The sequence below is a fragment of the Penicillium manginii genome, assembly GCF_028828005.1.
Source record: "Penicillium manginii strain IBT 31320 chromosome Unknown utg000004l:1.0-7231830.0:1.0-7236170.0, whole genome shotgun sequence".
Taxonomy (NCBI): domain Eukaryota; kingdom Fungi; phylum Ascomycota; class Eurotiomycetes; order Eurotiales; family Aspergillaceae; genus Penicillium; species Penicillium manginii.
In genome coordinates this window covers 3,095,260-3,116,984 of record NW_026643105.1, presented here as the reverse complement: position 1 = coordinate 3,116,984, position 21,725 = coordinate 3,095,260, and the positions used below count along the sequence as shown (strand labels likewise).

The 21,725-nt window shown below is 28.7% G+C and overlaps 3 protein-coding genes across 3 annotated transcripts; 1 reads left to right on the top strand and 2 right to left on the bottom strand.

Annotated features, from left to right (window-relative positions):
- Nucleotides 1–11,032: 11,032 nt before the first annotated feature.
- Nucleotides 11,033–11,876, top strand: N7533_004864 (uncharacterized protein; the record flags this gene model as incomplete). The annotated part of the gene is made up of 3 exons (XM_057101514.1): nt 11,033–11,239; nt 11,325–11,682; nt 11,755–11,876. 3 exons carry the CDS (start codon nt 11,033–11,035, stop codon nt 11,874–11,876), a joined length of 687 nt encoding a protein of 228 aa, XP_056961144.1.
- A 1,201-nt stretch (nt 11,877–13,077) lies between these two features.
- Nucleotides 13,078–13,845, bottom strand: N7533_004863 (uncharacterized protein; the record flags this gene model as incomplete). Its single annotated transcript, XM_057101513.1, has 1 exon — nt 13,078–13,845. The coding sequence occupies one exon, from the start codon at nt 13,843–13,845 to the stop codon at nt 13,078–13,080; it is 768 nt and encodes a 255-aa protein (XP_056961143.1).
- A 568-nt stretch (nt 13,846–14,413) lies between these two features.
- N7533_004862 (uncharacterized protein) lies at nt 14,414–14,863 on the bottom strand (the record flags this gene model as incomplete). Its single annotated transcript, XM_057101512.1, has 1 exon — nt 14,414–14,863. The coding sequence occupies one exon, from the start codon at nt 14,861–14,863 to the stop codon at nt 14,414–14,416; it is 450 nt and encodes a 149-aa protein (XP_056961142.1).
- Nucleotides 14,864–21,725: the final 6,862 nt, after the last annotated feature.

The window sequence follows — 21,725 nt, the reverse complement described above, 5'->3', positions numbered from 1 at the left end:
CTAATAGTATTTATACTTAACTTTATTTAATTTTATTATTAAATATTAATTAGAGAAAACTAATTTAGTAGATAGTCTTTCTTATATACTAAGTATTAAAAAATCTTCCTCTATAGTTAAGATTTTAGATTTAATTTATACCTAATTTAAGAGTAAAGAGATTTTATTTATTTAAAAATTTATTATAATTAATAAATATTTTAAGAAAAAAAAGTAGTAAGACTAGTCTATACTTAGTATTAACTAAAATATTAGTCTATAAAAAGTTATTAGAAATTAATATCTAATCTATTAGTAATTATATACTTAAAGACTAAAAATTAAAACTATTTATCTAAATTAATAGTATTTTAATTATATCTTAATATAATTTTAATAGTACTAGAAAAAAAATCTATTTAAAACTTATTTATCTACTCTCTTAAATTAAATAATTTTAGTTTCTATAAGAAATTAAATTATACTTAATATATATTCTCTAGAGTTATTTATACTATAATAGTAGTAGAAGATACTTTTATAGAAAGTATTTCTAATAATTTAGAGAGTTTTATTACTTATTTATAGAATAAAGATATTATAATTTATAAATATAAAGAAACTATTTTAATTAGTAAACTAGTTAGTAGATACTAAAAAGTAAATTTAAAAAATTTACTTTATTATAGTAACTACTTATATATCTCTATTTTAGATAAACTATATATTAAGTTTATTAAACTATACTATAATAATTTCTTAGTAAATTATTTTAGTTAAAATAGAATTAAAAAGTTACTAAAGAGAAAATATTACTAGGAAAATTTTTCTAATTAAATTTAATCCTATATAAAAATATATTTAGTTTATTAATAAATTAAAACTCTAAGATACTATCTCTATAAATAGTTATATTCTTTCTCTATTTTTATTTAATTTTTTACTAAATTAACTATAGACTTTATTATAGGTCTATTTTCAATATAGATTAAGAAAAAACTTATAGATATAATTTTAGTAATTATTAATTATTTTATAAAATATAGTTAATTTCTTACTATTTCTAATATAACTACTACTAAAAAACTAACTAAACTTTTCTATTTTAAGATAAAGTTTAAATATAGTAATTCTAAAAGAATTATCTCTAATAGAGAATTAATATTTATTAGTAAGTTCTAGCTAAAGTTCTATTATTATTCTTAGATAAAACTTTATTTCTTAACTACTTTCTATCTCTAAATAGATAGTTAGATAGAATAAATAAATTAAGTTTTAGAAGACTATCTCTACTATTTTATTAATAAATAGAGAATAAATTAACTTTAACTACTAAAAATAACTTAGTTTATAAATAATAATACTATTAATTAGTCTATAAAAAAATCTCTCTTTAAACTATTACTTAGATATTCCTTAAATTTCTAATTATATAATAATAATAAAGAAATTAAAAAGAAGACTTTTACTACTATAGAGAGATTTAATTATCTTAAAAATATCTAAGAAAAAACTAAGAAAGTAATCTAAATTATCTAAGAATTTTATTAGAAGGACTATAATAAGTAATATAAAGAAAAGATTTTTTAAAAAGAAAATCTAGTAAGTCTATTAGCTAAAAATCTTTACTTTAAAGATTAACTAAGAAAGTTATTCTCTTAATAGATTAGACTATTTTAAGTCTAAGACTATATTAATTTATTAATATATTAACTTATTTTTCTAGATAAGTATAAGTAATTATATAATATTTTTTCTATATTATTACTTAAATTCTAGAATTTATATATTAGAAATAAATCTTTAATAATACTAGATCTAGATAAAGATAAGAAATAGAAAGTTAAAGAAGTATATAATAAATATATATTTAATAGAGAGAAATATTTCTATATAAAGTAGAAGAATTAGTTTTCTAAATATAATAGTTAGGAACTATCTATATATATAGATAATATCTAAAAGACTATTATTTTATTCTAAAAATAAAGAAATAAGAAGATATCTTAAAAATCCTCTATATAATATTACTTTATTTTATATCTTAATAAAATCTAGTATACTATATATAGACTAAAGTATATATAATTCTAAGTTACTACTAAATAGTAATTACTAAAGTTCTAAATACTCTATATAAACTAATTTTTAACTACTATCTAAGTATTATATTTTTTATTACTAATATAGTAGTAAAGAAACTAATAATACTAAAAGATATAGGTCTAAGATCTATAGAGATTCTCTTTAGTAGTATTATAGTAGTTTTTAGATATATCTTACTTTTACTTAGAGTAAAGATATAAAAACTTAACTATATTTAGTATCTTACTAATAGACTAATAGATAAAGATTAATTACTAAAAGTACTTTATAAGAAGAATAACTTAGTATTAAAGTAAAACTATAAAAATATTTAGTAAAAGAGTAATATTATTTTTATTAGTAGTAAATAGAGATTTAATCTAGATAAAAAGAAAATCTAGATTATAAAGATCTCTCTAAATAAGAACTAGTAGTTATAAGAAATTAGTAAATATAAATAGAATTAGAGTAGTTTTATAGATAAACTAAATTATATCTACTATAACTTATCTAATAAATCTTATACTTATAAGACTCTAAATCTTAAATATATAAAATATATAGAAAAGAATTATTAGGATTTTTAGATTTAAGGTTCTTAATCTAAAATAGAATATATCCTATATAAATTTTTCTAATTTCTCTTATAGACTAATTAATATAAATATTAAATTTAATATTATTCTTAATACTTATTACTATATTAACCTTAACCTAAGATTAAGCTACTTTTAATTAAAGTAAAGAAATAGATAATATAACTTAAGATTAGAAAAAAGCTAGAGATATAAGAAATTAATAATTTAGAAGTATAACTAACTACTAAGATTTTAGGATTTTAGAACTAAAACTCTTTTAAATATTACTAGAACTATAGTCTAAAGAATAAAATATATTAATAGTTTTAGAATAAAGATTTTAAGACTAAAACTAACTAAATTAAAAGATACTAGAAATTAGAGAGTAACTAGAATAATATTTAAGTATATTATTAAGTAATTTACTATTAGTAGTAAAAATAGATTTAGTTCTATTTAAATTATCTAGAATAGTCTTATTTACTAATCTTTCTTAAATAGGATTAACTATAGTTATAGAAGAGTAATTTTACTTATAATAAGTATATTAAGTATAATAAGTAGAGACTAGTATTATAAAGATTAGTAAAGATAAAAGATAGAGATAAAAAATAAAGTTAAAAAAGTAGAGAGATAAAGAAGAAAGAAACTAATATATTAATAAAATAGTAAATAATAGATAATCTTTAAATTATATTTATAAAAGAAAGTATAACTAAATTATTACTATTTATCTCTATCTATACTATTTATATTTAACTTAATATATATAGTTAAGTAGAATATTTAATATTAAAAGAAGAAATAATTTTAGAATAAATAAATTATACTATTAAAATCTATAGAATATAAAATAATACTAAAAATACTTTAAATTAATACTAAATTCTACTAATTTTAAGTATATATATCTATAAGATTATAAATACTATTACTAATTATAGTAGAGAATCTATTACTTTTTTAGTTAATATACTAAGTTATTACTAAAATAATATCTTTATAAAAAAATTTAATTATATCTATCTAAAAATTATAATTATTATTAACTACTTTAAGATAGTAAAGGAAATTAGTATTTTCTTATTAACTAAGATTAATATTAATCTTTTTTTATTTAAAAATTACTTCTAAATAAGTAAATTTAGTCTTAGTATTAAATCTCTTTTTATTAATAAGACTATACTAGTTATTATACTAACTAAAAATATAAAAGAATAATCTTTTTAAAAAGTAAGAACTTTAAATTATAGTTAATTAAGTAGTAAAATCCTAAGTAATCTAGGTATTATAAGTATCTTAGAAGATATTAATAATAGAAAGAGTAACTATAGCTACTATACTACTATCTATAACTCTAATAGATATAGGTTCCTCTATTATAATAACTTCTTTAGTCTAATAAAGTATCTTAATAAGAATTTATATATCTCTATATATTAATTTAGTGTGAGACATAAAGTCCTATAAGCATCAGGGGATATTTGAATAGCTTCACCGATTGCCAAAAGAGGAAGTTATATTAGAATATTAGTCTTGAGCTTAGTAATCACAAGATAAGATAAAAGAGATCAATAAGAATGATAATAAAGATAGGTTTGCTGGGGGGGTGCAGGCCCTTTTTATGTTAAATCTCTTAGGCGGTAAGCCATAGTAGACTAGGCCTGATTAGGCCTTAGGCAGAATATTATTCATCAGCAGTGTGACAAAATAGTCTAAGCCTATTTAGGCCTTTAGCAGAACTCCAAGCATCCGAAATATATTTTGATATTTTGGTATCAGATAGTCAGGCTTTTAGTTAAGCTTAACGATAATAGTTATACTTAATAAGCCTTCTAGTTAAGACATTTAACCGGAGAATAGTTAAGTCTTTTAACTATTTAATAGTTATAGAAGTTTCTCTTCTTTATATATTCAGATTTAGAAATCTAAACTAATTAGTAGTTAAATTACTATTAAAGAGAATTACTTATAGTCTAATATATATAATTTTTCTTTAAACTATTATAATAAATATAGTATATCAAAATTTCTTAATTAAAGAGATAATTAATATTAAGTACTTTACTAGTCTCTTATAGACTAATAGTATAGTTAAGGTATTTTTAATAAAAACTATAAATAGATTTTTAAGAATAAGATATTATAATACTACTTTTTTAAATAAGTTTTAGTTTTACTAGAGTTTTAGTCTAAGTAGTAGTCTCTTTTTCTTTAGTTATAGTTTAAATTTTTATAATTTCTTAAACTCTTTCTTTCTCCTTATTATAGATTTAAATAGTTCTTACTAATATAATAATTTTCTATACCTAAGGAATATAAACTTTAATTAAAGAAGAGTAAACTTTTTTATACCTATCTTTCTTATATCTATTATCTTTATATTTATTATCTTTATCTATATTCTTATTATTTTCTTTTTTTTTCTTAACTTTCTTAGAACTATTAGTTTCTAAAACTAACTCTTCTTTAATACTACTCTAAATTAATCTTAGGTAGCTATTTCTATATTATCTAGTATAAAGTATACTAGATATAGAAGAAAAAGGTATTTTATAAATAGAATAAGAGATTTCTAGGTCTTTTCTCTCTCTCTTAGAAGGATTTTTAGTTAGTTTTTATCTTTACTTAGATTAAAGAAATATCTTAAGTCTAAGAAATAATAGTTTCTTTAATAGTTTTCTAGATTTTTCTTATTTAAGTTTTAGGTTTTTCTATCTTTAAATAGGATTTTCTTTTAAAAGTCTATTTTAGTTTCTTTTTTCTTTAAATATTTTTAAAAGTCCTTTTTAATAGTTTCTAGGATTTTTCTTATTAGTAAGTTTTTCTAATTTTCTTCTATCTTATTCTATATTAAATTCTCTAATTAGAATTACTATTAGATAGATTTTAATAGGTATTATCTAGCTAAGTTATTACTTAAAGAATTGTATCTCTTTAACTATAAATACTTAAGATTAGACTTTATTAAAAGAGGAGATAGTTATTATAGAGTTTATATTAAAGGGAATAAACTTTAGTAAGAAGTAACTAACTCTCTTTATATTCCTTATAGTAATCTAATCTTGTCTTAGCTATACTAGGGATTTATATCTAATTTAATACTGATTTAATACTAATTTAATACCAATTTATATCTAATCTATATAATAGTTAGATTAAATAACTTAATATAGTATTTTCTTTATTCTTGAAGTTTCTTCAAGAATTAGTTTCTATTATTATTTATATATATTATTGATTAATTCTCCTATTCTTTAATTTCTATCTAAAGTCTTGCCTAGTTATAGGTCTCTAGCCTGTTCCTTAGATTACTATTATATATTGATAGGATTTTAAATTCCTTGTATAAAAGTTTATTCTTAATATTAGTGACTACTACTTTGTTTATAATTTAAATACTCTTATAGTATTCTGTAATTAAGTAGTTACTATATTCCTAGAGGTATTTTTTATTATTTATATAAGTTAGTAAGTTAAGTTTAAGCTAATCTAGCCTAACTTAAATATTACTAGATAGTAAACTAGATAGAGAATTATAGTTCCTTTTATCTATAGTATCTGTAGAGTTTAAATAATATTTATTAGTTGTTATACTAAGAAACTCCTTAGTAATAGTAAGCTTAGTAGTACTAGAATCTTACAGAATCCTGGTCTCTACTTTAGCTAAGTCTATATACTAGAATTAGGCGATAGGTTAATAGTAAGATAAGAATATAGACTAGCCTATAAATTTAGATAGTATTATTTAGTTTTTACTTTTATCTACTTCGGCTGTAAGAAAAGGCTTATTCCTAAGTAATACCAAACTTAAAATAGTAGACTCTTTAATACTATCTGATTTACTAGAAGATTATTGTGAGACATAAAGTCCTACAAGCATCAGGGGATATTTGAATAGCTTCACCGATTGCCAAAAGAGGAAGTTGTATTAGAATATTGGTCCTGAGCTTAGTAATCACAAGATGAGATGAAAGAGATCAATAAGAATGATAATAAAGATAGATTTGTTGGGGGGGTGCAGGCCCTTTTTATGTTAAATTTCCTGGGCAGTAAGCCATAGTAGACTAGGCCTGATTAGGCCTTAGGCAGAATATTATTCATCAGCGGTGTGACCAAATAGACTAAGCCTATTTGGGCTTTTGGCAGAACTCCAAGCATCTGAAATATATTTTGATATTTTAATATCAGATAGTCAGGCTTTTGTTAAGTTTAACGATAATAGTTATACTTAAGAAGCCTTCCGGTTAAGATGTTTAACTGGAGAATAGTTAAGTCTCTTATTCTTCTTGTAGTTATAGAACTTTCTCTTCTTTATATATTCAGACTATCCTTACAGACTACCTATAAACCTACTTATTATAATACTTAGTCTGTTAGCTATAGTCCTCTCTTCTTTATACCCTAGAATACACCTAGTAGAAGCTAATATACAACTATATTAATAGACTTAGTAGTATATTCTACCTTAGGGGAAATAACTTATACTCTTTTCAATAATTATAATAATAATAATACTTACTAATCTGAACTACCTATTCTATAGAAATATACTCCTTTGTATACCCCTATCTCTAGTTATCTAAACTATAAATAGATACTATTAGTAATCTACTTTTTACTTAATTATAAGGATATAGTTAGTAAAGATTTACTTTTCTTAAACTAATATCTATCGGACTAGTAGAGTTTTGACCCTGTAGTTAAATATATAGATAGAAGTGTATAGAATAAACAATCTCTAGACTACATCTACTACTAGATTGAATAGAGAGTTAAATTAAATAATTAAGTTATGGTAAAGGATATAAAATAAGATCTTATTTAACTACCTAGAACCTACTAGGAATAGATAAAAGAGAATACTTGTAATATTTTAGGGTAAAAGATAGTCTATAGCTAATAGGTTAGACTAGATAATATTGACATAATATTATAAGTAAACTCCTAATAGAATATTAATAAATACTTTAAAGGTACTATTATTAATTATATAGTAGTAGAGAAATAGCTACTAGTATAGGCCTATCTATTCTATTGTAGTAAGAAGATCTGGCTCTAGATATTAATTAACTATATAGAAGACAGTGAATCTCTTTCTTCTAGAACTAATAAGTAAGAAAATTTATTAGTAACTACATAGATACTTAGATTAACACTAGGTAGGTCTCTAGCTAATATTCTGTCTAGTATAATATATATTATATCATATAATATTCTAGGCCTCTGTATCACTATAAAGGATAATACTACTAGTAAGACCTAGAGGGAAAATAGGGTAAAGACACACTATTTGAAGGCCCTTATTAAATATATAGAGTAAGGTAGGGCTCTTAAGACCTATAATAATATCTCTAATAGTGTTCGTAAGCAACTCTATACTAAGAAGAACTAGCAACTGAACAAAAAGAGGAAAGTTATAAAGAACTCTACAACAGATTTAGTGTATCCTCTAATCAATATTAATATCCTTCCGGCTGGATTATCTCAATAATTGATAAAGCCTCCTACTAATAATGCTATGGCCTCCGGGCCAGGCTGTACTAAATTAATTATAATTGACGGCCTACTGGATGTCACTGTAGACGAGTATACTAAATAGCAGCAATCGCGGGTGAGCAACGAGGCTTCCAGGGAGAATATCAATAAAGTACGCGATGTGACCCTTGAAAATTGTCTCGACCTCATATAGATTTATGAGGATCAAGACCCAGGTTTCTTTGTCAAGCAAGGCGTGAAAGTAGGTGCCGCACAGCGGTTCGTTCGTGACATCGGCCTTTGGGTGAAACAACGCCAAGAAGCGACTTGCAACGAAATTATTCCTTTTATAGTGGTGACCCAAAAGTCTAAGACCCCCCCTTATCTACTGCCCCACTTTTTATATAATATTCTGCCAGCTAAAAACTCTGTGTAAATTGTTAAATCTACCTAATATCTAGTATACTACCTATCAGAATTAATAATAGTCTATACCCTATATAGTATACTTTCTAATAGATCCTCTAAGATACTAAGATTAAGTTGTTACTAGGTCTCCTATACTATAGTAATTATAATTGTTAGTGTTAGGTTATTATTTAGTATATAAAGGAGATCTAGCTGAATCTGATAGATTTTTTATTTTAATAATATCTATAGATTTTTAATTGGGTTAAGATCTAGAGAATAAAGTAGCTAAATTATAAATTTACATCCTAACTCAGTAAGATATTAACAGATAATTATTATAGTATAAGTTAGAGTATTATCTTACTAAAAAATTGATATTAGATCAATTAATAAAGTTAGTAAGATTTAACAGTATAAATTAAAGATAATAAAATAATTAACTTCTTTCCTAGCTAAATTAGGGTCTCTATAAAGTAGGATTAGAGGACTTTATTAAAGAGTACTAGAAAATAAAATCTAAAATATTTATTTAACCTAAAATCTAGTATATAGAGTTAGATAAACTTTACTCTATATTACTTAATATTAAGGATAAATAAAAGTATACTCTAGCTAAAGTCTAATATCTTATTTAATAGTATATTTATTAGACTAAAAAATATAATTAAAATTCTCTTTAGTATAGTATTAATATTAAAAAGTCTAGGTAAGTTATTTTTTAGTATATTTAGGCTTAAGATAGGGTTATTTTATAATTTACTATTTTTATATATTCTTAATATAAAGTAAATAAGTAATTGATTTCTTTTTATATTTATTACTAACCTCTTTAAGTAGATTATCATATATAACTTAAGGTATTTTATAAATCTTCTGATAGATCTTTTTAATATTATCTTCGTTAAGAACTTTTAGATATTTAGATCACTTTATAGATTCTTCTTTATGTTGAATTCTTAATTATAGATATATTGTCTTAATTGTAGAGAGTAGTAAATTAGGGAATTTAGCCTAAATTTACTTATAAGACCACTCAGTAGTCTTCTTTAATATAGTAATTTAAGTCCGTAAATTTGTATCTAATTTACAGTTTCGACGGTATATTTTACTAGTTAGTGTAGTAATAGGTGACCTAGGGAGCCTAATAGGAAGTATAGGTCCTTTAGGCACTGGACGCTGTGGTAGAGATCTTACACGCGGAGGTATTATGTGATATAGTAGTGTATATGGCGGCCAACGCGAGCGCGGCGAGCGTGATACTATAGCGTGTTGTGAGTTACACTAGCCTATTTAGGAAGGCAGAGTCTCAGGCGGTAGATAAGGGGGGGTCTCAGACTTTTGGGTCGCCACTGTATTCTAAATACTTTATGTACTGTGATTTGAGAATAGCTTACACTGGCATGGGTTCGTTATGAACTGTAATATTGGGTCCTGTGATTTACTAGATATGGTTAGATTTGCCGTTTTCGGCCAAACGCGCCATAATACACCGTAACACACCGTCTTGTCACCTCCTCCTCCATTGCCCCGACAAGAAAGACGAGGCCTGCCCTCTTTCTCCTCTCTCTCCCTCCCTTCAACTCCTCTCTGTCCCCCCTCTACCTTGCACTCGTCGCCGCCCCCTTTCTTTCGTATCCGCCCCCACCGGCCACAACGCCTTGGTTTTCAGCCGGACGCACTGCCCCTATCATTTTACCTGAGACGTCGCCTATGTCGCTCAATCCGCCGCAGCTCGTTCTCCCCATAGGAAAGAGTAGGCTATGCTGTTCGGGATGATAAAGGATGTTGGATAGCAACGAAGAGAAGGGCGAGAAGGTCTTGGAGGTCTCAACGATGCTTCCTTCAAACCCTAGCGTGCCATCTTCCGAGATTCGGTTGACGGCCGACATTTATGACTAAAAAAGGTCGCAGACACTTATGCTGGAGGTGATGTAGAGCATTGACGGTCGACGCAGGAGCGAGAGTTCAGCTTTTCCTTCACACCGAGACTTTTAGACCATCACGAAGGCGCCCTTGGCCACCAAGGTATATAGGAGTGGTGTTGAGAGGATCTCCAATTTTGATGCCATTTTCGCCAGCCCCATTATTTTCCCACCCCCGCAGATAAACAAGCCTAAGAGTCGGAGGTAATCCAGATATGGTACGGAAAACAAATGCACTAATTCTAGGAACGGGGTAAGCTAACTACTTGGGCAAATTCCGCCCCACATTCCACCTATAAGATAGCCCTCTGCCAATTCAAAACGAATAATCTTACTTGTGGCTTTTTTGTACTCCTGAACAACCCTCACATGTGCAGCCACCTAAGAGATTCTGGAAAGTGGTCGGGTTGGCCTTCGCAATTCTTCTCTCTACCAGTTCTTCCTCCCTGTTTGAAGCAATTCGCTACTGCTCCTATGTCAACGCATATGTTTGAATATGCGGGCCTGACCTTATACTCCTAATCACTCCTTCGTCCTCTTGAAGATCCTACTAAATTTTCCGGCAGCACCTATACAATAATGCCAGTACCGTCGCTCTTAATACCCCGCGACAACAGCAGCTCGGACGTCACGATGCTGACATTTGTTGATCCGACGAAGGAAGTTAACGTGGGACTATGGTGTCTATTTGGCGGTGCCTCGGTGTTCCTGGGCCTGCGGATCTGGGTGAAGTTCACCAGATTACAGGGGCTCTGGTACGATGATTACATTCTCGTAGCATCATGGGTATGACTTTCCAGTCTCTCATGCGCCATTCACACTTCAGTCGATGGCTCCGACGGCGCACTGCTAACAAGCTTCTCGCACACAGGCGGTCCTCTTAATAAACAATATCCTGATATGCTGGGAATACGCCAATGGATATGTCAGCCAGACCGGCGAGTGGGACAAACACATGCACATCATCATTAATATCACGTCGTGCGGCACGCTTATCGGGCAGGCATGGTCCAAGACGGCCTTTGGCGTTACACTGTTACGCATAAGCAACCAATGGCAGAATTACGTCCTGTGGTTTTGCATAGCCTCTATGAATATCTTCATGATCCTCAAGTGTATCCTCCAATGGGCGAAGGTCTGCGATGGCGCAGACGACTATCAGGCGTCGTATCGGCTCAATTTCTGCATATATAACAAATTCCGGAACGGTGTTAAGGAGGGAGGCCAGGGTACGTGGTCAATCCCTATTTGGGAGATGGTATGAGGAACTGTGGCCTGTGAGCTGACAATGTGATATCTAGTTTATAACGTCATTATGGACTTTGTTTTCGCACTGTTTCCGTGGATAATCGCATGGAAACTGAACATGAAGAGAAATGAGAAGATCGCTCTCAGCGCCACGTTAAGCTTAGGAGCTATGTGAGTTCAGACGTCTCGGACTTGCAGCGAAGTCGCTCTCAGTGAAGGATAGTTCACTAAGACCATTCTAGAATTGCGATTCTTACAGCTGTAAGAACTGCCTGGAAGAACGTATCGAACACCCACGATGCTTGGTATTACTGTAAGGACTATTCTTGCTGAGTCTCTGTTTCTATTCAACAGTGCTGATAAGTTGGCGATATATCCACACAGGGAATAACGGAATGTCTAACATTTGGTACTCATCCGAAGTGGCCGGGACGATCTTGGTGCAATGCATTCCTATCTTACGGCCCTTCTTCCGCGAGGTACACACCTCCCGGTTCCTCACTTCAAGGGAAATAGAAGACCATGAGAGTGGACGACATAGTATATTTCGAAGCACAGGGTATAGCTGCGAAATATCGGGGAGGCGCCACTCTTATGGCAGCTATAGGAACGCCTTGGTTGGCGACAAAGGCCACGAATTTATCAAACTACAGAGTGTGCAAGAAGGCTCAGAATTGGAGGCTAGGAAGGGAAGGGGGTCCTCTCAAAATCAGGTTGATCAAACGTTTATAAAGAAGCCTCAGCTTTGACAAGCTGCAGCCTGCAGATGACTAAAATATGCATAAATATATTGAAGGTTCATGAGTTTTGACACCCTTACCCCCCTGGATTATGTAATATTTTGCCTGTTACCAGCCAAAGGCAAACAGTGGAGACCCTATGTATCAAGCGAAGGTATCAAGACTAGGGAAGGGAAGGAAGAGAAAACTATCTGGTGGGGTGATGTTTGATAACAGGGCTTGGTGGGTGCAGAATAAGGTTGATGGGGCGGTCGAGCGAGGGCCAGCTGGTGGAGGTTACGGGTGGAACGGCGGCCGTTTCTGGCGCCAGGGGCTGTCATTTTCGGCGTCGAACTCACAGGTCCTTATATTCTCGTTGTAATTTCCTTCGGCGGTCATATAGTGGCACAGCAAAAGTCTGAGACCCCCTCCTGACCGTTTTAAGATAGACCAGATATAGCCCAAAACGGTAGTGATCGATCACTCTTTATTCCTGAGCCAGAGACCTCGAATCTGCTATTGTTAGAATTTGATGTCATCTCACATTAAAAGCTAGAGTTTGACCATTCCCTGGAAGGACTGACTATTTATGACTCCCATCAGTTGATATGCTTCAGTCTTTGCTTCGCGTTTTCGCGTGTGATGAGTTTCCGTATTTCAACGCAGGTTTTCTCTCTGGGGTTTCCGTAATTCACCAAAACCGCACGTCAAGGCCCATTTTATCCATGCCCAGACAGTGTTAAAAATGCCACTGCCTTCAGTTCCAGCACGAATACGTTCGGCTTCCGCAAATTTCTCTTCAAGTGAAGATACCCTAGATTCCGTCTTAGCCTTTTCCTCTTCCACTATCTTTAGAGTTTCACGCAATCGTATGTTCTCCTCTTGGATTCTAATAATGTCCGTTTCTTCCAATCTCGCATCTCTCTCAGTCTCCAACATCCTTTCTTGCTCTGCTTCATTCTTCGACAGAAATTCGGAGGAATCCACTTCTATAGAGGATCCTGAAACATTGCTTTTTCCCGATCGTCCGTCTTTGCTCTCAATTTCCAGTTCAGATGCCTGGATTAGTTGCTTAGCCCGCTCTTCAACCCGATTCAGCTCTTCCATATTTTCACGAAAGCCCGCTCCTTCCTGTCCTAGATCTGTAGCTATGCCTTGAGTAGACACGATCAGACTTTGCATCGTGGCTTTATTTTCGTCTAAAAATAGATTCAGCAGGGCGAGAAGTGTTGAAGGTGCTCCAAAGGCCCATAGGAGGCGATACAGAAAGCTGAGGAAGTTGGACTTTGCTTCCAGTATAATTTGGTCATTTTGACGAAATATATCCGAGCTTTCTTGGACCTTCAGATAGCTTTTCTCGGTTTGTGCTTTGGCCTTTTCCAGGAGTCGCTCAAATTCCTTGAGTGTCAAACCTGCATGGGCCATGAGAATAAGCCAAAGTTGGAGTGGTAAAAATCGGGAAAATTGGATCATTCTCACCATCTATTTCTTTGATGACTCCCGCGATGTTTCGCAAACCTATCACCTCATTCCGATGTATAGCTAACAAAAGTTGCTTGGCGTATAACGCAGAAGTACCCGCCGCATACGCCTAAAAATCCTTATTCTTGTGGGAATCAGCATAATTGCAGATTCCTCTTATAACAAGACAGGAAAAAATTGTTCATCAGACCCGCTGCCTCCATTTCAAAGCATAAAACGCCGCCAAGATCCGAGCTTATCCGGTCTCTTTCAGCAGCGTTCCTCATCACCTGATTACCAGACGCAATTGTGCCATAATGAATCAACGGTACAGTTGTTTCACGTGGCCTTCGTTCAATGATCTTCATTTTATCACATTTTTCGCATGTTGGTCCGCCAACATGATCATAATCCGCCGGAAAGAGCAAATTAGACCCAGTATTACCGCATGCAAATGCCGGTAGCCCCTTAAGCTTTGATGACTCCATCAGAAATGGAGCCTTTCCACCAATATGATCGGCTCGCAGCTCGGTCACAGCGCTTCGCAGAATTTCGGAGGTGCATTGAGGTAGGCTGTCCTTTTGAAACCATTAGGTGTAGCCTTCCCGATATCATATTGCACCACCCCACTGTGGTCGTTCTCTGGCAAGCTAACCACAACATTTCCAAGGCGAATATCTTTACATGCTATAGGAACACCTCCACCAATACCGATCATCAGACCGAAGCGCATCGATGGGAAAGAATGAATAATCTGCGCGGCAACTACTGAGGCTGCGTTGGTCCCTGTATCACCTCCTGGCAAACAGACGATCACAACATTATGTTCTCCAACGCGACCGAGGGTGTATATCATAGAGTCATCCATGTGACTGTCATGTTCTTCATCAAGAATCCCTTTTGCGGCTGCGAGTTCGAGCGGAAGGGCGCATACCCATCCCACTGTATATTCTTCGCGGGAAAGACGAAGTCGTCTCGTCATTTATGAAGTAATTTCTAGTACCGTGTTAGTGCAAAGGATATATGTTTGGCGAAGCGTCGATGAATGATAGGAAGAATCTTCAGTTTGCAAATTTACTTTTCAATACTAGATGACTTTCTTTGCCTCATAACCCCGCTAAATCGGGCCGATATAATTCCGTCTTACGGCACTACCCCGGACAATGCTCAGTCGCCTAGTGGCTGGGCTTAGAGCTCAAATTAAGTGAGGGCAATGATAATCAGAAAAAAGTAGAATTGTGTAGGTTAGCAAATGAGTACGTATGGTTGAGAGTTAATGAAGTCAAGCGCAACGAGACTCTTTCATCCTATTTCGACTCCTTTCTCGATCGATTATGCCGTATCTTCGATCTTTTGAAGAACAGTCAATTTTAGTGGGTTTGGGGTTTCGCAGATTGACGTGGTAGAGAAAAGGATTCAGAATTAAAGACCTCGACTAGTTTGACATATCGAGTTGATATCTTTTCCTACCTCAAAATACGTCCCTAGATTGAGGATCAATTCTTTGGGTAGGTGAAGGAATGGCATGGTAATTGACATAAGAACAGAATAAGTGATTCGTAGGTAATCCATTTTAGATTTTCTCAAGGACGTTGTGCTGTATCGATGTTTTTCTATCTTGGTGTTAGGGACCCTGTGACATGGGGGGCCGCGACCTACAGATGGGCCACCGAGAGCCAACCGTTCCTAGGAAAGGAATGCAGAACTCAGGCACATGACCAACGGCCGGAATCAGCCCTTGATTCGCCGTCTTAAACTAGACCGTACTAGCCTACGCAACAGTTAGCGTGACACGGGAACGAGCGTTCTTTCTACCGTCACCGACACTACGGTAACAAAACAAAGACTCAGTTTATTGTCACAAATGCCGACAGCCATCACAGCTAGTGTTCTGCCAGGATTACAAAGCGGTATCCCGACGTAGATCAGCGTATCCGGAAGCCATTTTCCGGGAAAGAAATCACAAGAGAGTGGAGGTATAATTGTTTCAAAGACTACGGTAGCGCTATGTCTCTACAGCTAGGCCAGCGTGTCGAAAATGTCCCTCCGCGCTTTTCTCCCTCGCTCCAACAGCATCAACACACCATTCGAGGAAGTTATCGAATCCTTGCTCTGGATTTTCTTCGTAGAATTGCCAATTACGCCGGATAAAGGCCTTGAGCTCAGTAAAAAAAACTTCGATAGGATTCAAATCAGGAGAATATGGAGGCAAATACACTAGCTTTACGCTAGCTTCTGAGTATATCTGTTTAATTTTGTCTAAGTGATAAAGGATATATTATCTATTACTAGTATAGACTTTAGCTTGGGCTATTTCCTATAGTACTAGAGAAGCTACTTGATAAAATCCTTAAAGATAGATATATCAGTTGAACCCTAGAACACTTAAGACAAAATAATATTATTTTGCGTAGAAGTAGGTAGAATTTAATAGTACTAATTATGATAAAATTTTTATACTTAAACTAGTATAGTACTAAGGGATAACTAACCTATTTACTAGAAGCTAATTTATTTATTATATCTAGATTTATTAATATAGATAAAGTAGTAAGACTTAAAGTCTGATATAAAATAATAGTATTTATTCTAAAGGTTAAGGTTATATTCTCGGGTCTTAATCTAAGTAGTCTTTTTTGACTAGTCTTTAGACTAAAGAGTATAACTTATACTAGATTTTGTTACTTAAAGAGTAAATTTATTTTATAGAAAAACTACTATCTCTTCTAGATATAAGGTAGGTTTTTTAATTAGATAGTTATATAAAGTCCTGAGTATAAATAGAGTAATACTATCGGGTTATCTATCTTTATTTAGTAATACTTTGATACTGCTAAATATTCTTATATTAGAAGAGATTCTTAAAATAGTATTCTTGTTACAACTAGTGGCCTATACTATCTTAGTTATAGATAGTTTACTACTATAGATTATATTATAGATAAGCTTATATTTAGAAGAAGCTAGGTTTAGAGCTATCTCTGGTTATACTACTTATAATTGATTTTTAAATATATCTCCTAATAAAAGCTACTTCGGATAAGGGGTATAGAGGTATTATATACATTGAATTTACAAGCTAATATATATTTAAAAATTATAATATAACCTACGTACGAGGAAATACCCACATAACTGTCGGAATAACTCCTGATATAGATTAGTGTTTCTTGGCAATAGAGCTAAATAATCACTTAAAGAGTGTAAATAGTTGTACCAGTTTCGGGAAGTACTATACCTACAGTACTTTTTACTTGCCTACAGTGCCTCTATATTGTAGAGAAACTTTTATATGTCAATGAATCCTTTTATATAGGCTTAGTGCTCTCTTTCCAGATTTAGTACCTGACAGTAATTGTAATAGCAAATACTAAGGGACAGACTAGAGACCTATAACTAGGTAAGACTCTAGATAGTAATCAAAGAGTAGGAGAATCAACTAATAATATATATAAATAGTAAAAGAGACTAATTCTTAAAGAAACTTCAAGAATAAAGAAAATATTACGTTAAGTTATTTACCCTGACTATTACGTAAATTAGGTATAAATCAATATTAAATTAGGTATAAATCTCTAGTATAGTTAATATAAGATTAGATTACTAAAGAAAATATAAAAAGAGTTAGTTATTTCTTACTAAAGTTTATCCTCTTTAATATAAGCTCTATAATAACTATCTTTCCTTCTAATAAAATCTGATTTTAGATATTTATAGTTAAAGAGATATAATTTTTAAAGTAATAGTTTAGTTAGATAATATCTATTAAAATCTATCTAATAATAATTTAAATTAGAGAATTTAATATAAGATAAGATAGAAGAAAACTAAAAAACTTATTATAAGAAAAACCCTAGAAACTATTAAGAAAAAAACTCTTAAAGATATTTAAAGAGAAAAGAAATTAAAATTAGACTTTTTTAAAAAAAAAAACTATTTAAAGATAGAGAAAATCTAAAATTTAAATAAAAAAAAATCTAGAAAACTATTAAAGAAAACTTTTACTTCTTAGACTTAAGATATTTCTTTAAACTAAGTAAAGATAAAAACTAGTTAAAAATCTTTCTAAGAGAGAGAGAAAAAATCTAGAAATCTTTTCTATAACTTAATTTATAAAATACTTTTATTTTCTATATTTAGTATATTTTATACTAAATAATATAGAGATAGTTATCTAAGATTAATTTAGAGTAGTATTAAAGAAGAACTAATTTTAGAGATTAATAGTTCTAAAAAGATAGAGAAAAAGAAAAATAAAAATAAAGATATAAATAAAAAGAATAGATGTAAGAATAAGGATAATAATAAAGTTTACTCTTTTTTAATTAAAGTTTATATTTCTTAGATATAGAAAACTATTATATTAGTAAAAACTATTTAAAACTATAATAAGAAAAAAAGAAGAGTTTAAGAGATTATAAGAAGAAAATTACTATTTAGACTAAAACTCTAGTAAAACTAAAACTTATCTAAAGAAATAGTATTATAATATCTTAACTATACTATCAGTCTATAAAAGACTATTAAATTATTTAATATTAATTATAGTAATTTAAAGAAAATTATATATATTAGACTATAAGTAATTCTCTTTAATAGTAATTTAACTACTAATTAGCTTAGATTTCTAGATTAATATATAGAGATATATAAATTCTTATTAAGATACTCTATTAGACTAAGAGAGTTATTATAATAAAGGGATCTATATCTATTAGGGTTATAGATAATAATATAGTAGTTATAGCTACTTTTTCTATTACTAGTATTTCTTAAGATATTTATAATACCTAGATTACTTAGGGTTTTACTACCTAATTAGTTATAATTTAAGATTCTTATTCTTTAAGAAGATTATTCTCTTATATTCTTAGTTAGTATAATAACTAGTATAATTTTCTTAATAAGAAGAGAGCTAATACTAAGACTAAGATTACTTATTTAAAAGTGATTTTTAAATAAAAAGAAATTAATATTATTTTTAGTTAATAAGAGAATACTAATTTTCTTTACTATCTTAAGATAATTAATAATAGTTATAGTCTTTAGATAGATATAATTAGATTTTTTATAATAATATTACTATAAAACTAATTTAATTTTATAATTAATTAGTATTATATTTAAAAAAGAAACTAAGAATTCTTTAATTCTTAGATTTTTATTAACTATAATATAGAGTTAATTTAGTATTTTTTTAGTACTATATAAGTTACTTATAGTAATAGGGATAGTCTAAATACTATAGATATATATACTCTTTTTTCTAACTATTTCTAAGATAGAAGAGTTAAACTTAGTATATTATAAACTATATTTAATAATAAATTTATAATTAACTAAATTAACTTTAGTATATATATATAAATTAGTATATATTTAGATATCTTTTTCTACTATAATAGAGATATATAATTATATAATAGTTTTAACTTAATACTATAAGTCTAAATCTATAAAATCTAGTTTAACTTATTATCTTTTTCTACTATATTTAGAAAATTATCTTTAGTTTTTTTTTACTTCTTAAATTCTTACTTTATTATCTTTAAACTTTAAATAGTTTAGTTTTATATAATTCTTAGAACTATATTTATAGTAAATCCTATAAAAGTATTTCTTACTAATATTAGAGAGTTAAGAAAATTTATTAGTATTCTTTAACTATTTTTTAGTTTTATTTACTTTTAATTTAATTTTAAATTATTTTATCTTAATTACTTATTTCTAGTTTTATTTTAGTTATCTTAAAAAAATTATTATTTTAACTCTAATTTAGAGTTAACTAAGAACTATTTCTAAATAGATAATTCTAACTTATTTTTTTCTCTCTTATAATTCTCTATTAATATTCTACTTTATTAATTTAGTTATCTTAGATTAAGAAAATTTTATTTAGTCTATAAATTAATAGAACTTTTCTTACTAGTAATTTATTTAATTTAGATTAAAAAAAAAAATTTCTTCTTTTTAGATACTTATTCTATATATTTTTTATATTCTAAGAGATATAAATAAAACTAAGTTAGACTCTTATTATTTTTTATTAGGGTTTATTATATTTAAGAATAGTATCTATTTTAAAATTATATAATTAAAAAATAATACTAATAATCTATATTAAAAACCCTTTCTAAGTAGTTATTATAGAATTTATAGAGTCTTTAGTACTAAAAGTAATCTATTAGTCTTAGAGTAAAGATTCTAAATAGTAAATACTCTTAGTAATATTAGTATTCTTAGAGTAATAAATATAAAAGATTTCTTAAAAAATTACTAAAAGAATATTAATCTATAAATACTATTTTTATTAGAAAAATTTAGTAGTAAAATTAGAAATTTTAATTCTCTTAATCTTAGTTAATTTAGAATATAAAGATATATTTTATTTAGGAGTAATTTCTCTATAAAGCTATTCTTAAAGTTTTTAAATATATTTAACTTTTAATACTATATAAGTTAGTCTTAAATTTACTCTTTAATAGAGTATTTAAGATTATTTCTTCTCTAATTAAAAGATAGGAATTTAGTAGTAAAACTCTCTTAGTTTAGATTTAAACTAGTTCTAGTAGAATCTAGACTAGCTTCTTTTCTAATTACTTCTTTAATTTAAATCTATTCTAAATTAATATTAAAAATAGAGTAAATTAAATCTATATACAGTTCTAATAGATAAAGAGAATTATTTTTAGTCTTAGATAGTTAAGAGAGAAGAATTAGAATTATAATAGTAAATACTAAGAGATAGACTAAAGATCTATAACTAAATAAGACTTTAGATAGTAATTAAAGAGTAGGAGAATTAACTAATAATATATATAATAAAAGATAGGAATACTTACTGGCTATCTATTAAGCAGACAGATCAACTATAAGGGGACAAAACCACCATACCTAAAGAGTATAAGAGAATAACAGATAAAGTATAATACTATAGAGGAATAATTAAATAAATAATAGAACCTCTCTTAGATAGTATATTAATACCACAATCTTAGTAGCCTTAGTAGAATATTTTAAAAAGAGGAATATATATAATAATATTAATACTAAGAAATAAATACTAGTTATTTCCTTAAAACTAAATAGTAGTCTTATTACTAAGATCTTAGTTACCTAACTCTAATATTAAGATTAAAACCCCTACTATATACTACTCTCCCTAAAAAATTAGCTATTTCTTAGCTAATTTAAAATAAAAGAAACAAAAAAAGTATAAGAAACAAAATTAGTATTATATCTAATAATACTTCTAATAGTTATCTTCTAGAATTTACTTTCTATTAATAGGTACTTAGATATTATAGAGAAGGTTAGTATCTATTTTAAAAGTAGATTATTATATACTTAGTAGTAGATATACTTTAGTAGTTATAGAAGAAAACTTATTAGATAAAAGATTTAGTTTAGGATTATTAATAAATATTCTCTTTTTAATATAGTAGAAGAAAGAGTATTTACTATATTTCTTTTTCTCTAAGTATATTATTAGATTAAAGTAGTATAGATATTTATACTATACTTTCTCCTATTAATCCTAAATAATCTATTTTATAATATCTAGATTCTTACTAAAAAAATTATCTAGTTCTAAATAGACTAAAAGACTATCCTATCTCTACTAATCTACTAGATAGTTTAGAATATTATATTATAATATTTAAAATCATACTTTAGTAGTAAAAGAAAATAGGATAGTACTATACTATAAGAAAATATATCTAGATAGTATTTTTATAGTTAGTATTTATATATAATATATTCTAGTAAGTTTCTTCTAGATATTAATCTTGGTATAATTAAGAGTTTTATAGTTATTCTAAATAGTAGTAAACTAAAGGAAT